The 15,627-nt window shown below is 42.8% G+C and overlaps 1 protein-coding gene across 8 annotated transcripts in view; it reads left to right on the top strand.

Moving 5' to 3' along the window:
- ACTR3B (actin related protein 3B) overlaps positions 1 to 15,627 on the top strand; it is a 271,775-nt gene that overhangs the window by 2,603 nt on the left and 253,545 nt on the right. For 6 of the 8 annotated variants that reach the window (XR_014833440.1, XR_014833441.1, XR_014833439.1 and 3 more), the window contains exon 2: positions 14,775 to 14,830. The exons of 1 other annotated variant lie outside the window; for it this stretch is intronic. Coding sequence is in view for 3 of the 7 variants with exons in the window: in XM_021079303.2 (XP_020934962.1) it covers positions 14,775 to 14,830 (56 nt within the window). In the remaining 4 variants the exon portion in view is untranslated. Of the gene's footprint in view, positions 1 to 156; positions 321 to 14,774; positions 14,831 to 15,627 lie in introns of all 8 variants that reach the window. One more of the 8 variants, XM_085005077.1, reaches the window with a different exon arrangement.

The following is a 15,627-nucleotide window of genomic DNA, read 5'->3' as shown; positions in this document are numbered from 1 at the left end:
GCTCAGTGAGCACAGGTGTAACATGGATCAAAGCTCTGCCTGAACCAAAGATAAAGCTTTGTTTCTCTAAATGAAGTACTGGACTGCCTAGCGTTCAGAGGATCCCACAAATATGAGTCTCACTTCTCATAACTGAACTTTTTGTATTTTTTAAAGGCTTTTGTATTTGTTAAACTCATTTCGAAAAGATTTCAAATCTACTGAAAAGCTGCAAGAGTACCAGAAGAACCCCTGCTGTGTCTTCTCCATTCAGCTTACCAACAATTAACACTTTATTGTTCTCTGTAAACTGTACACATGATGCTGTCTCTGAACTGCTGGTAAGTTGCAGACGTCGTGCTGTTTTATACCAGGATGCTGCATTGGGGACTTGATGAGAACAAGGACGTAAAATCACAGACCGATGATCAAAACCAGGAAATTTCATGTTCTCTAACAAGCAGCCTGGATGCCAGGAATGGTCACATCATGTCTCAGGGACGCTCGGCCCTCCTCCCTCCTCCGGCACCATGTTTGCTTGTCATCTTGTCTTTTCAGGCTTGTTTCGCTGGACCAGTTCCTTGGTCTTTTTCTGCCTTTCAAGACGTTGACATTTCTGGCAGCCGGTTGTTATGGATAATGTTCCTCAGTTTGGCCTCGTCTGGTGTTTGCTTATGATAGACAGAGGGTAGCCTTTTTGTCAGGAGTCCCGCAGAAGCGATGTCCACGCTTCTTAGTGCCTCATGTTAGAAGGCTTTTCTCCCAGCTGTATTGAGGTGTAGTTGACACATATGCATACGTTTAAGGTTGCAGCGTGTTGACTGGGTACATTCGTGTGTCGCAGGATAATTATCACATGCGCTACTCACATCTCCACCCCTCACCAACCACCCTTTGTTTTTTGCTGTGAGAACATTTAGGATCCACCTGTCCTGTTACTTTTGAGTATTACCGAGGGGTAATACTCGATATTACAGTATTATTAACTGTAATCACTGTGCTGTCCATTACATCTTTTTTTGTTTGTTTGTTTGTTTTTGGCTTTTTAGGGCCACGCCCTCGGCACATCGATGTTCCCAGGCTAGGGGTGGAATCAGAACTGTAGCCGCTGGCCTCCACCACCGCCACCGCCACAGCTGTGCCAGATCCAAGCTGCATCTGTGATGTACACCACAGCTCATGGCAACGCTGGATCCGTAATCCACTGAGCGAGGCCAGGGATTGACCTGCGTCCTCATGGATGCTAGTCAGATTCCTTCCTGCTGAGCCTCGATGGGAACTCCTGTCCATTACATCTTATCAGAAGACTTAGGATAGCTGATGCAGTTCGCTTGGATTATTTGGTTATGGGGGTGTCCACCGAATTTCCCCACTGTCCCTGTACTGTTTTCCCCTTTGTAATCAGTGTTATCTGTGGAGAGGTAGTCGGAGGTTATATAAATACCCTGTTCTTCCTTCAACTTTGACTCGTTAGCTTAGTATCCATTGGTAGTTTTCATTCTAATCAATTATTACAGTGATGGCTGCAAAATCATGATTTTTTTCCTAAAACTCTAGTATTATCTACATTTATCAATTGGCATTTTAGTGTAAGGGTGCACTTGCCAATAGCTCTCCTTTATTTATTTATTGTCTGTGTGGGTTATTGTTTTATTCCAATAGTTGGTTTATGTCATTCCTACTATATAGATTATTCTTTCTTTTTGCCGTTATCTGTTTTGATGCTTAAATTATCCATTTGGCCAAGAGAAGCCCATTCAATCTGTTTCTGGTGTTTTTTTTAAGACATGTCCTCATCTTTTTTTGAGCGTTTTGTTATTGTCAAAGTCTGCAGCGTAGCCGTGTGCAAGGCATACATCTTTTTGTGGTTTTTGCTGGACTCTCTCTGAGATAGGTTTCTAGAAGTGGGGTTTCTGGATCACAGGATAAGTGCATGTGTGATTTTACTAGAAAGTATCATGCTACTCGGTCATGTGTGTCTTCACCAGCCGCGTGTAAGAGGGCCTACATCTTCTCACAGACTCACCAACAGAATGTATTGCCAAATTGTAGAATTTTTAGCCAATCTAGAAGATAGGAAATGATATCTTACTGTAGTTTTAATTTGAATTTCTTCTATTATTATGTGGGAAGAGGAACATCTTTTCATGTGGTTAAGAGGCATTTGCATTTCTGTTTTCTGTGTCTTCATTCCTCTAGCCTGTTTTTCTGTGGGTTTTTGGTCTTCTGCTTCTTTATTTTTAGAAGCTCTTTACATATTAGGGTGTGTTGAGGCTTCCACAGCCCACCCTCAGGTTCAGCTATTTGCTAGAAACAATCACAGGGCTGTGGGGAGAAGGTACACTGCAAAAACAGCCAAGGACAGAGGCCTGTGGGCAGAGTCTGGGGGAAACCAGGAGCAAGTGTCTGGAGTCCTTTCTCAGTGGCATTGCACAGACCAGCTCAGTCACCATCCAGTTATGACAGCACGTGTGAAACGTTGTTTACTGGGGAAGCTGGTTAGAGATTCAGCACCCAAAGCTTTTTGGGAGCTGGTCATGGCACCTTCTGCCAGCCACAAACCAGCATTGCAAGTCTCAGAAGGAAAGCACGTGTTTGGCATAAACTGTATCTGCGCCGTTTAAACACAGCAAACCACTCTTATCATCTGGGGAATGGTGGGAACCCTCCCGAAATCCAAGTTCCCAGATGCCAAAGGCCAGAGGAGATCATCTCAGGCCTGCTCGCTCTTTTCTGCATGTGGAAGTATTAAGCCTTGAGGACGTAAGTTGCAAATACATTTTCCCTATGTGTCATTTGGCTTTTGCCATGCAAAAAAATTTTTTTAAGCAGTCAAATTTATCTTTTCCTTACTGTTTTTGGAATTTGAATCATAATTAAGACAGCTTTTTCCCCCATTCCCAGATTTTATATATCTCTAATTGTTTCATTTAGATTAATTTTTTCATTTAAATCTCTAATCCACTTGGAACTTATCCTGGGATATGGTATGAGGAATGGACCCAGTTGGAGCCAGTTCTCTTTTGCTTTTGGCTATCTCGTTTATCTCAACAGCATTTATGAGAAACCCCCAATGCTTGAAGATATGGCCTTTATTGGGTACTAAATTTGTCTATGCAGTTGTTTATTTCTGGATTTTGTTTTGTGTGCGTTATTCTGTCCTTATGGCAGCACTGTCAGGTTTTAATTACTGAGGCTTTAGAATGACTTAATATTGATGGGGCTGGGCTCCCCTGCCCACCTCATTTTTAATTTTTTTTTTAGATTTTGCTTTTTAGGGCTGCACTAGCAGCTTATGGAGGTTCCCAGGCTAGGGGTCCAATCGGAGCTGTAGCTGCTGGCCTACACCACAGCCACAGCAACATCAGATCCAAGCCACATCTGTGACCTACACCACAGCTCATGGCAACACCAGATCCTTAACCCACTGAGCAAGGCCAGGGATTGAACCCGCAACCTCATGGTTCCTAGTCGGATTCGTTTCCGCTGCGCCACGATGGGAACTCCAAATTTATCTATTTTGTTTTCACACCTTTTTATTCATGGCTTACCTAATGACTTGTCTATTTTGTGGATCTTTTTATCAAAGGATAAGCCTTGGAGTTTACTTATTCTGTTCTTTTTCTGTCTTTTGACTCATTTATTTCTGCTTTTCTCTTTGTTCTTCCTTCCTTTTTTATTTTTATTTTTATTTTTTTGTCTTTGTTGTTGTTGTTGTTGTTGTTGCTATTTCTTGGGCCGCTCCCGCGGCATATGGAAGTTCCCAGGCTAGGGGTTGAATTGGAGCTGTAGCCACTGGCCTACGCCAGAGACACAGCAACGCGGGATCCGAGCCGCATCTGCAGCCTACACCACAGCTCACGGCAACGCCGGATCATTAACCCACTGAGCAAGGGCAGGGACCGAACCCACAACCTCATGGTTCCTAGTCGGATTCGTTAACCACTGGGCCACGACGGGAACTCCCCTTTTTTATTTTTGAGTTGGATGTTAAATTTGTTTAAATTTTTTCCTTTATATTGAAAAGGTACTGCACAGTATTGGTCAATACGCCTTTAGCCATTATATGTATCCCTTACATACTGGGATTTGGGTGTATAGTTTCTCATCGTTTTCTAGAAGATTTCTGTGTTTTTCTTCCCTCTTAACTCAGTATTTCTGTACTGGTATGCTTGGAAGTTTTCAGGTTGAAGGGCCTTTTTGTTTTTTGATTTTGTGTTTGGTTTCTAGTTGTGTTGTATTATGGTCAGAGGGCTGTTTGTATTCCATTCTTTTGGCTTCTCTGAGTCCAAGATTTGGTCAGTTTTGTGAACGTTCTGTATGTGCTTGAGAGAGAGCTCCGAATCCCGCCCGCTCGGATACCAGGGACGGTTCCTGTCCTTCCAGAGAGGCATGTTCTCCACGTGCTGTGAGTGCAGCAAATATCTGGACGAGCCCTCTTATTAATGATGCTATTTTGCTCTTCTGTTTTTTGACCACTTAGGCCGACGTTGGCTGAAAACTGTGTTAGTGCTCCTGTCAGCAGCGCCTTTCTCATTTATTTCTTCTTTGTGAAAGCTGCTGCTGCCTTATTGAGTGCTCACATATGAATAACTTGTATCTTCACTGGAGTTGTTGCTTTAGCATTATGAAGTGGGTTTTTTTTTGTTTGTTTGTTTTCAGTCTGAATTCTACCTTGTCAAAAAGTGAAAATAGGCCCGACAAATGTAAACTAAAAGAAAGCAGGCGTATGATTTGAATGCAGTGCAAAAGGCTTTCAATGAAGCAAGGGGTTCATTTTATTATTAGTTTTTGGTTCGTTAAAAAATTTGATTTTATCGAAATAATCATGCTCTAGTGTCAGAAGTCAAGTAGTGCTCAAAATTTTTGCTTTGTATTTTTCATTTCCAAGAGCTCTTTTTTGTTTTTGAATATATATATATATTATATATATTTTGAATATATATATATAATATATATATGTATTTAATTTATAGCATCTCGTTTTTGTCTCCCGGATGTGCGGTCTTCTCATAGGATGCTGGTGACAGTGGGGTTTGGTTTTCTTGGAGGTGCTATTGGGGGTTTCTCCCCACATAGTTTTTGTTTCCTCCAAGCTGATTTTTTGATTTGTCTGTTCTCATCTCTCCATCTCATGGTAGAGGCTTTCCTCAGACCTTGGTAACTTCTGCCTCCCTGCTCCTGAGTAAAACTCAGAGACTTCCAGGGCCTGGGGGACTCGGCCTGTGCAGATGCATGTGCAGGTTTGGCTTATTGACTTCGTGCTTCCCCAGGAGTTCTACCGGTGGGTTGTTTGTTGGGGAACCTCCTGGTCTTCCGTTTTTCCTCTTGAGCTGGTCAGTTTCCCCAGCGGATGTCTTCTCGGAGGGCAGTCTGGATGCTAGGGTTCTGAGAGCTGAGTTGGGGGCAGGCAGGCGTGGAGAGGGTGTCTCAGCCATCCGCTTTCTTCTGTATTCAGTCAAGTAACCCCTTTCTTTTTAGAGTGGCTCATGGACTCGCCCCAGGCAAGTGAGTTGGAGTCCAGAGGCTCTTTGCTTTCCATTCTGCAGGTCTGCCTGTGGAAGGTGCTAGGGTCAGGGAAGAGCATTTGGGAGCTGGGGAGGCTGGGCTTACCTGGCCCTGTGCAGGTGCCTGTGCAGCTACTGGTCCAGGGCCTGGCTGGTTCCCAGATTCTCCCACAGCTATCCAGGGCCAAAATTTTGCTGTTACCTTCTCTTCTTTTCTCCCTGTTGCTGTGGTTTATGTATCTTAAAAATATCATTTTGCTTTGGTGTGGTGGGGCTTCAGGACAGATCATATGTTCAGTCCACCTTTTTAACCTGGTTGTCAGAGTCCACTTGACATGCCCAAAACCCAGAGAGAAGCCACATCATGATCTTAGGTTTACCAGATAGAGAGCAAAAAATGCAGACATGGGCAAGTGTATTGGGTGATGTAAAATTTACAGATGAAATAGAGAAAAAAGAGAAGAAAAAGGATTTTGGATTTAGCTAAAATAATTATAAATTTGAACCTAGGTATTTAACTGGGTTCTATAAACAGAGATCTGCCCTTTTCTGCACGACAATTTGGGGAATATTTGAAGAACTCAGTCCGTGTACAGTGTAGGGAGTGTATGTCATGAGGATCTGGAAACAGTTTTAGTTTTATCAAAATCATATTCTAAGGCAGTGTAGTCACTTTTTTTAACTGAGACAATCTTAGGAGGAAGTCGACCTGTTCTGTTTGGCTCTTGAGACCGGACCCTTAAGGGGTCTCAATCAAAACAACTTTCCTACAGGATACAGTTTGAAAAACACTGTTTTAAGATGTGACATTTCCACTTTCAAACATAAATTAATTGCGCTTACATTGTCACCTTCTGCTCCAGACACATGGTTGTAGGAGGAATTTCAACTATATATAAGTATGTCAAGTTGACAGTAGGCAGATGAAGCCTCCTCCCTGCAGGCAGTTCCTGCTGTGGAGAGAGTGGCCTTTATGCGGCGAGGGAGAGGAGCTCTGCCCAAGGACCTTTTCAGACGTTTGGGGCAAATGAGGATATACTGTATTTACAGAAAGAGGCGTGGAAGGGTACCTGAGACCGGGCGGAAGGCAGACATGAGGAGTTCCCTTCGTGGCTCAGTGGTTAACGAGCCCGACTAGGTTGCATGAGGACGCAATTTCGATCCCTGGCCTTGCGCAGTGGGTTAAGGATCCAGCATTGCTGTGAGCTGTGGTGTGGGTCGCAGACGCAGCTCTGACGTAGGCCGGCAGCTGTAGCTCTGATTTGGTCCCTCACCTGGAAACTTCCATGTGCCTTGGGTTCGGCCTTAAAGAGCAAAAGAAAAGGAAATGGGGTAGATGGTGCAGGAGCAGGTGGAGGCCTCTTAGAGACCCCCTTCCGTAGCGCGTTCATGTTTGAGCTATGAGAACCTAGTGAAAAGGCGGAGTTGTAACTCTTGATATGCTTTATGAAGCTGCTCTTCTATTTCCATGTCTTCTGTCTTGGAAGTCTGTCCTGATTTTTTTTTTTTTTTTTTTGTCTTTTTAGGGCCACACCCACGGCATATGGAGGTTCCTAGGCTAGGGGTCGAATCGGAGCTGTAGTCTACACCACAACCACAGCAACGTAGGATCCAAGCCGCGTCTGCAACCTACACCACAGCTCACAGCAATGCTGGATCCTTAACCCACTGAGCGAGGCCAGGGATCGAACCCACAACCTCATGGTTCCTAGTTGGATTCGTTTCCACTGCGCCAAGGCAGGAACTCCTGTCCTGATTTCTGAATGAGGAAAGCTCTCAGGTCAGGGGATGCAGGGAAGGTGCCTTGGGGTTTGAGACTGGCTGGTGAGCTGTAAGTACTGTGTGTGTATTTTTGAGAATGATGACCTGCCTCCACCATGCTGGCTCTCTTTTGGAAAGATAAAGTTCAAATAAATGAAAACCCAAAGCCTTTTGATGTAAAAGCTGCTGATCTTAATTCTTCATGTACATATGTTTGGGAAAATCTGATCCATGTAGCTCTTCAGGTATCAGATATATCAGATATACATAAAACTGGCAGAGAAATGATACAAAACCTTAGCACAGGGAGGGATTTTCAAAGCAGAAACTACAAAGGAAATTACTCAGGAAAGTAATTGGTGGATTTGATCACCTAAATTATATTTAAATAATTTCAGAAAATGTATACGTGAAGGTAGAGAACAAACTGGGAAAAATTCGTGATATGTGTGAACAAGCCTTAATAGTCTCCATACGTGTAAGAGTTTATAGCAGTTGGGAAGATGCTAAAACTAGTAGGAAAATGAAGGGCGATTCGTGGAAGAAATGCGGTTCATGACTATACATCGGATGTCACTCAGCAGTGAAGTGAAATTGTTGACTAAGGAGATCCTTTTACTTTTGAGTTAGGATATTGTTTCCAGAAATGGTAATGTTTAACAGTGAGCGTGGGAATTATTATTCCTCCCCTTGTACCAATGAAGAAACTGAAGTGGGAAGGATTCGTTTACTTGCCTAAAGCCACCGAACTAGGGCTGTGTTTTGAGCACAGCCTTGTGGGCCCCATTAACTCACATTATGAGTTATACTGTTTTGCAGCTATTTTTGAAATACATATATATGTATGTACATATATAACCAGTAACACGAGTCAGCTTCATTTTTGATGGTTGTATATAGCATTTTATTAAATGATTAGAATTAATTTATCCTCTATTTATGGCATTTGAGTTTTTCCAGTTTTTTTTTTTTTTTTCCTATTATCATGCTATAGAGAACATTTTTTGTGCCTATCTTTATACATGTAAAGTGCTTCTGTGGGGTGAATTCCTCCAAGTGTGCTGTTTGGGCAGTAGGGTGTATGCATTTAAAATTATTTGGATAACAAGGCCTTTCGAGAGAGAGCCTGGAGCTTCCCCTTCATAATGAGGATGAGGCTTCAGCCTCCGAATAACACCCGTGTGTGATCTCCCACCACCTCCAGTACTGGCCCAGAGTTTGGATGGCTTCGCATTAAACTTATAGACGAATTTAGGGATATGTGATGTTTCTTTTTAAAAGTAGGGGCCCTGCCTGTATACGTGAGGTGAGTCTCAGTTTATGTCTCCTTGTATGTGGAGGGTGCTTCGCCTCACATGGTTTATTCTCAGGGTAAAACTCTGTGGTGTTGCTGTTGTGAAAGGGATCTTTTCATCCACGGCTGAGTCTCCCTTATGACCGTGAGGTAGGAAAGTTGTTGGGTTTTGTCCCTTCACTGAGGAACTGGTTTTTAGTTGTTCACTTAATGACCTTCACTATTCCAGGTTTATAAGTATGATGTACAAATAAATTTTGTCTCCTCTTTCCTAGCACTGGTCTTTTATTTAGTTCTTTGTGATTTGCATTACCTAGTTCTTCCAAAACAGTATTGAGTGAGACTAATGATGGTGGATCTCCTTGGCTTAGTTCAGCCTTCGCTAGGAATAAGCTTCTAGGTTTTCATTACCTTCTGGTTTGAGGGATTCCCCCCTCCCCAGATGTTATCTCTTCCTCAGAATTAAGTGTTTTTTTTCCCCATTACATCTTAATTACATAGTTTAAATTGTAAAGCATTTCCTACATCTTTTTTTTTTTTTTTCCCATAGAATCCTTAAACACTCAGTGTTCTAAATAAGACAGAATACATACATTTGAGTCCTTTCTTCAGGGCCTCCAACCAGTATTAAACTTCAGCATTGCAGGTCCATGTCGTTTGATGATGTGGTAGGTGATAGATGGTTTTGTTAGAACGTGAGCATAAGATTGGGAGCTTGCATTATATAAACATGGAAAGATGATTTGCATGCGGTGTAGTCTGATCAGTGATTCTAGGCTGGCTGATTATCATAACCATGGGTGGGGAGGGGCAGAGGATGTTCAAACTGCAGAAACCCAGGCTCCTTCTCTGGGATTCTGGGACAGGCCCTGGGAATCTACGTGTTTAGAAGCTGCCCAGGTGATCTTATCAGCCAGGCTTGGTGCATTCTTCGTAGTTGCCAACCCAGGTGATCTTAAACTCGCCTGCCAGGTAAGGTAGGTCATCCTACCAGGAAAAATCAGCCTGAAATCAGGTTTGTAACAGGTGAACACTTTGAGGGCTAGCGCTGTGTCGTCCCCCCCCCCTTCCTCCTATGTGCCTGCTACATAGATTCTAGCTAGTTAATTGGTTGGAATGTGTCTTTGCCTAAGTGGTGTCTTGAACACTTTCCATATTTAAGAGTTGCATTTTACTTGTCGGTTTTTTTAGTTCTGTTCTTTGTGTGCTTGAACTGTTGTAAGATCCTCTCTACTGGGGCTGGTCTAGCACTGGGTTCTCCTCCAGAGAGGGACTTTAAGAGAAGCGCTTGTTAATGACATTTACAGTGTTCTATTTAATAGGTTTTCATTGAGGTGCCTTATGAACCTGTATTGATGAAGATTTTGTTAAAATTTTAAGTTTAGGAGTTCCATCGTGGCTCAGTGGTTAACGAAATCCGACTAGGAACCATGAGGTTGCCGGTTCGATCCCTGGCCTTGCTCAGTGGGTTAAGGATCCGGTGTTGCCGTGAGCTGTGGTGTAGGTCGCCGATGTGGCTCGGATCCCACGTTGCTGTGTCTCTGGCATAGGCCAGCAGCTACAGCTCTGATTAGACCCCTAGCCTGGGAACTTCCATATGCTGCAGGCATGGCCGTAAAAGGAAAAAAAATAAGTTTGTTAGATGGTCATTACATTGTAATTATTCAGACTAAGAAAACCCCAGGTGTATTTGATGCTATTAAAAAAAAAAAGCACAGAAAAATTTGAAGACATTAAGTTACTGTAAAGAGACTGAGTAGGTTGTGCTTTTGCTAGTGTTTTTTTTTTGTTTTTTGTTTTTTGTTTTGTCTTTTTGCCTTTTCTAGGGCCGCTCCCAAGGCATATGGAAGTTCCCAGGCTAGGGGTTGAATTGGAGCTGCAGCTGCTGGCCTACGCCAGAGCCACAGCAACACGGGATCCGAGCCACGTCTACCACCTACACCACAGCTCACAGCAATGCTGAATCCTTAACCCACTGAGCAAGGCCAGGGATTGAACCAGCAACCTCATGGTTCCTAGTCGGATTCGTTAACCACTGCGCCACAATGGGAACTCCTGCTAATGTTTTTAATAGTTGGATTTTGCTAGAAGGGAAAGGAAGAGCTGTTAATATATACAAATATGAATATCTTAATGATAGTTTGCCTCAGTCATGAAAACCATTGTTTGCTTAATGTTATTGCTGTGAGGTACCTGTGTGACTCAGTGACAGAAGGCCTCCAGGGAAGGCTGTGCTGTCTTAGAACATGATACTTCAGGATCTGGACACCCTAGCAACTGTTGCTGAGTGGCATGTGATAGTGGCATCCTGGGTACCTAGTTGAATTTCCAAAGTGTGGACCTGAAAGGTACTCCAGTCCATTTCTGCATCCTGGCCTGTTGCTGCTCTGGACCCTTGTTGATGATTTCGGGGCACACAACTTTGGGAAGAAGTTGAGCCCCAGTTGCTGCAGAATACTCGGTAGCTTTATTTTCACCACAGGTGCATTTTATCTCCACCACTTCACAAGTTAATGTGTCTCTGAGGTTTAGAGTGGGCACAGCAGAAGGACGGGACAGTATGGTTTGGGACACAGAACGTATGTTTAAAAATTTTTTAGGAAGTGAAATTAGGAAATACTTCAAACATACAGAAATAATATTAAAAAATAACAAAAATGTATAGACGGCACTCTCATAGTGCCCTTTCTTGTCTCTGTTTATACATTTAATGTAGTAACTCTCTCAGCCCCGGAAGTAGGTTGTGTTGGATCCTTTTTTAATAGATGGAGAAGCTGAGATACAGCAAGTAAAGCAACTTGCCCCAAGTCACACATTAGGCAGATAACAGAGCTGGGATTTGAACTCAGGTAGTCTGGTGCCAAGTGCATGGTCTGAACACGTACGGTGGATTCTGTTGCCTTTCAGAAATGCAAATAGTAACATCACAGACCCGAATGCTGCTTATTTAGCACTTAACTTAATAAATGCTAACATTTCACCATACAGTTGACCCTGAACAACAATGGGTTAGGGACACTGACACCTGCACAGTTGAAAATTCATGTATACCTTTTGCCTCTGCTAAAACTTAACTGCTGATAGCCCGCGGCTCATTGGAAGCCTTAGCATAACATAAACCGTCAATTCATGATACATATTTTGAATATATGTTATATACTATATTCTTAAAGTAAGCTGGAGAAAAGACCATTTATTAAGAAAATCATAAGAAAGAGAAAATACGTTTATAGTCCTATACTGTTCTTATGATACCATAAGTTTATATCATCTGTTTACAGGATGAATCACCTGTCAGGACGTACATCAATATTTCATTATACAAGACCTTGTAGACCTTATATGTGTTACTGACATGAGCATATCAGAAATGAATGTGAAAAGGAAATTTATATCTATTTACAGTGTACTTCAGGCATTGATAACAAAGAAGCAGCATGATGGCATCCTGGTGTAACCAGTGTGATTGCCTCTTGGTAGCCTGGCCTGTACACTAATGAGTGAATCATTGTAAAATTTTTATGGCATGCAAAAAATTACAGTCGCATTCCTAATACAGTATTGGAAACACTGTCGCTTTTTCTTTTTCTTTGTAAGGCCACACCTGCTGCATGTGGACGTTCCCAGGCTAGGGGCTGAATCAGAGCTGCAGCTGCCGACCTACACCACAGCAACTCGGGATCCAAACCACATCTGTGAACTATGCCCCAGCTCAAGGCCACACTGGATCCTTAACCCACTGAGTGAGGCCAGGGATCCAACCCACATCCTCATGGATGCTAGTTGGGTTCGTTACCACTGAGCTACAAAGGAAACTCAGGAAACACCACCAGCTACTTTTGATGATAGGCTGATCTGCAGTTTCTCCAGTTACTGGGGTGGGGGAGGGGCGATACTGTACAGTTACGTGACTCTGAAAGCACAGTCAGAGAACTAACACATTATGAACTTTCTATTAAGTATCAACTTATGCCTGTGTAAGAATAGGCTCTCCACTTCAATACAAGTCTTGCATCGGATTGTGTACCCAAATATTTCTGTGTGTTTATTGAAGAAAATCTACATGTCAGTGGACCTACACAGTTCACACCTGTGTTCAAGAGGGTCACTTGTATTTGTCACTTTTTTTTTTTTTAAACAACCCTATTACGCAAAAACAAGTGTAAGTGAAAGATCGTATTAGCAACTTTGGTCTTTTCTGGTTCCTTCAAATTGTTTTTCTGAGTGTTGATGTCCCCCCACCCCCCTTAAACTCTGGTTCCTTCCCCAGCAGTTTGGCAGTGATGCCTTTTCTTATACTTGGTGAAAACTCATTCAGCAGATCTTTATGGAGTGTTTGCCAAATGCCAGGACTGTGCCAGGCCTGGAAATGCAGTCAAGAAAAAGGGCCCTGTTATGGTCATCCTGCAGCTCATAACTTGACCACGTGGGAAGATGGATCTATTTATAGTTTGGGGGGCTGGAGGTGGGCTGGTGGGCAGTGTGGCCCATTAAAAGCATAGACTTAGGGGAGTTCTCATTGTGGCTCAGCAGTAATGAACCTGACTAGTACCCATGAGGACATGGGTTTGATCCCTGGCCTGCTCAGTGGGTTAAGGTTCCAGCATTGTTCTGGCTGTGGTGTAAGCCAGCAGCTGCGGCTCGGATTTGACCCTAGCCTGGGAACTTCCATATGCCACGAATGTGGCCCTAAAAGACAAAAAAAAAAAGTGTAGACTTAGGGGTCCCGATTTTGGTGATTTCCCACCAGCTTGCCAGCTTCTCTAATAGCCTTGGTCAATAATTCAGTTTGTTTGTATTTGTCATTTGGAATGTACCTCCAGAAAAGTGGTTCACTTAGGGATGATCTGGAATTTTGAAAGTTTAGTGTATATTGTCTCTCTCCTGGCCAGCCCCTGGGCTCTGGGTTGGCTTGGAACCTTCTTTGAGGGTCTGGGGAGCCTGGGGTGGAGGATGTGTGTGTCCCTCTGGTTTCTGTACTTTGGTAGAACGCGGGAGTGCCCTCGGGTGGGGCTTGCCTTTCAGAAACTCCTCATAGGGCCTTGTGGATCTCAGGGCCTGGCCTTGCCGGGGTGCTTGCGATGCTAAGATCTTAGGTCCCTGGAGACTGAGCAGTAAACATGACTTCAGCGGAGCTGACTTTTTTTTTGGCTCCTTAAATTTTATTTACTGTGTTCAAAAATAGTAAAATTAGCATATGGTAAAATACATTTACACATCAGAAAATTAATTTATGAGAATTTGGAGTGTATTAATCACATCAGAAAATTTAATACCAGCCATCTTGAAATAAATTTTAAAACTGAATGAATTAATAACATGACTCTCAGCACTGCTTGGGGGTGTTTTAGTCCTTGTCCGCACTGCTGCAGAACCCTGGCTCCTTGTCCAGATCTGCCTGCTCCCTGCAGAGGGCCTGCTGAGCTAGGGGCGCACTGGAGTCTCTCCAGGTTTGCATTTCAGCAGATGGTTCTGAGGGGTGGGCTCCCCACCCCCATTTTTTTTTTTTAATGTATTTAGGAGATTAGCAAATGCTTTTGGAACAGATAGTAGAATTTTGGCATTCATTTTAGTTCAGACTGTTGGAATCTATCATGCAGAAGATCTTGACAGAAAATGGGCTCGTTCTAAAATGAGATGATAAAGAGATGCTGCTGTCAGATATTCTCAGGCGGTGGCAGTAGCTTTTCAAGACATATGCCATGACATTTTAAGAAAATTATATAATAATTCCCTACCCCCCCCCCCCAAGGTTCATGAAGTTTGGGAAGGAATTATACTTTGTTGAGAGCCAGCTCTGTCAGAGGCTACATATTTAGATGTGGGTGCTTTTCCTATTCACTAGTTGCTTGGCTTTGGGCAGCTTAATTAACTACGCGTTGCCTCCATTTTCTCATCTGCAAAACAGGGATAATATTTACCTTGTAGGCTTTTTATAAAGATTAAAAATTAAATATTAATAGTGATACGCAAATGTAATATATTTGTTAATATATGTTTGCAAGACTTTTTCCAGTTGAAACAAGCATAATAGTTTACATTTTTGTAACTTCTTGCTTATCTGAAGTTGTTGTTTGCTTCTTAATCATTACCATTTTTTTTTTCTTTAATTTCAAGGGAATATTTTGAGTCTTGATATTTTAGGACTTGGAGAGCTTATAATAAAAGACATTAATGGGATACCGAGGAGAGTATTACTGTCTAAACATGTGTTGATGACTTTGTGCTTTTAGGTACACCAAGCTTGGCTACGCAGGCAACACTGAGCCACAGTTCATTATTCCTTCATGTAAGTAAAGCTCCACCCTTGGTTTGTAAAGGATTGTGTTTCTCTCAATTGTCCTAAGCATTCTAATTCTGTTCTTCAAGGTATGTTAATTGACTTACCTTCTTCTTTTAGAAGATTGTTCTGGTTACTGGGGAGTTATTTATTTGACATCTGGTTGCCAAGTATTGCTGTTGGCTGCAGCTGTCACCTGAGACCCACCACCTGTCCAGTCCTTTGCCTCTCTTCTGATACAGTCCTGCATCACAGTTTCGGGAGTTTGAGCTTGGGTGGCTGGCAGGGCCTTCATTCAGTCATAAATATCTGAGCTGCTTACACCAAGTATATCTGGTTCCTTAAGGCTGATTTGCCATCTTCAGGAAGTGCAGTTGTATCAGCTTGGGACTGGGGTGGACTGGATATTTATTGTATTGCACTACTGACTCCATTGAAAGAGCTTTTTTTTTTTTTTTTTTTAAATGAGAGGGGCCTGGTGACTGTTTTACTGTGCTCAGAAGTGTTCTGTTTTTGTTTAACTTTTAGTCGGTAGAGCATGATGGAGGAAGAAACATCCTCAGATCTGATAGGAGTGCATCCTGCCCACTCTTTATTCACAGGACCTCAAGGTCAGGTTGCTTGTCTTTAGGGAGACAGCCTTCTCTGAAACTCTTTAAATTCTGGGTTACTATTTGGAGACAGTTCCCTGAAGAGTAAGTGTATCAATCAAGAGTGAAGTGAAATTCTGCCTGGTAAGTGCAGCCCTTGCAGGACAAGTTATGACCTTAGAAACTGTAGCCTGTTACGGGTCAGGGGCGTTTGAG

Source organism: Sus scrofa, chromosome 18 (assembly GCF_054392235.1).
Source record: "Sus scrofa isolate SSC_HxYL_T2T_F1_AM1 chromosome 18, Sscrofa_HxYL_maternal_Yorkshire_Landrace_v2.0, whole genome shotgun sequence".
Lineage (NCBI taxonomy): Eukaryota > Metazoa > Chordata > Mammalia > Artiodactyla > Suidae > Sus > Sus scrofa.
Note: the sequence above shows the minus strand (reverse complement) of the source record. Positions and strands in the feature narration are given on the sequence as shown.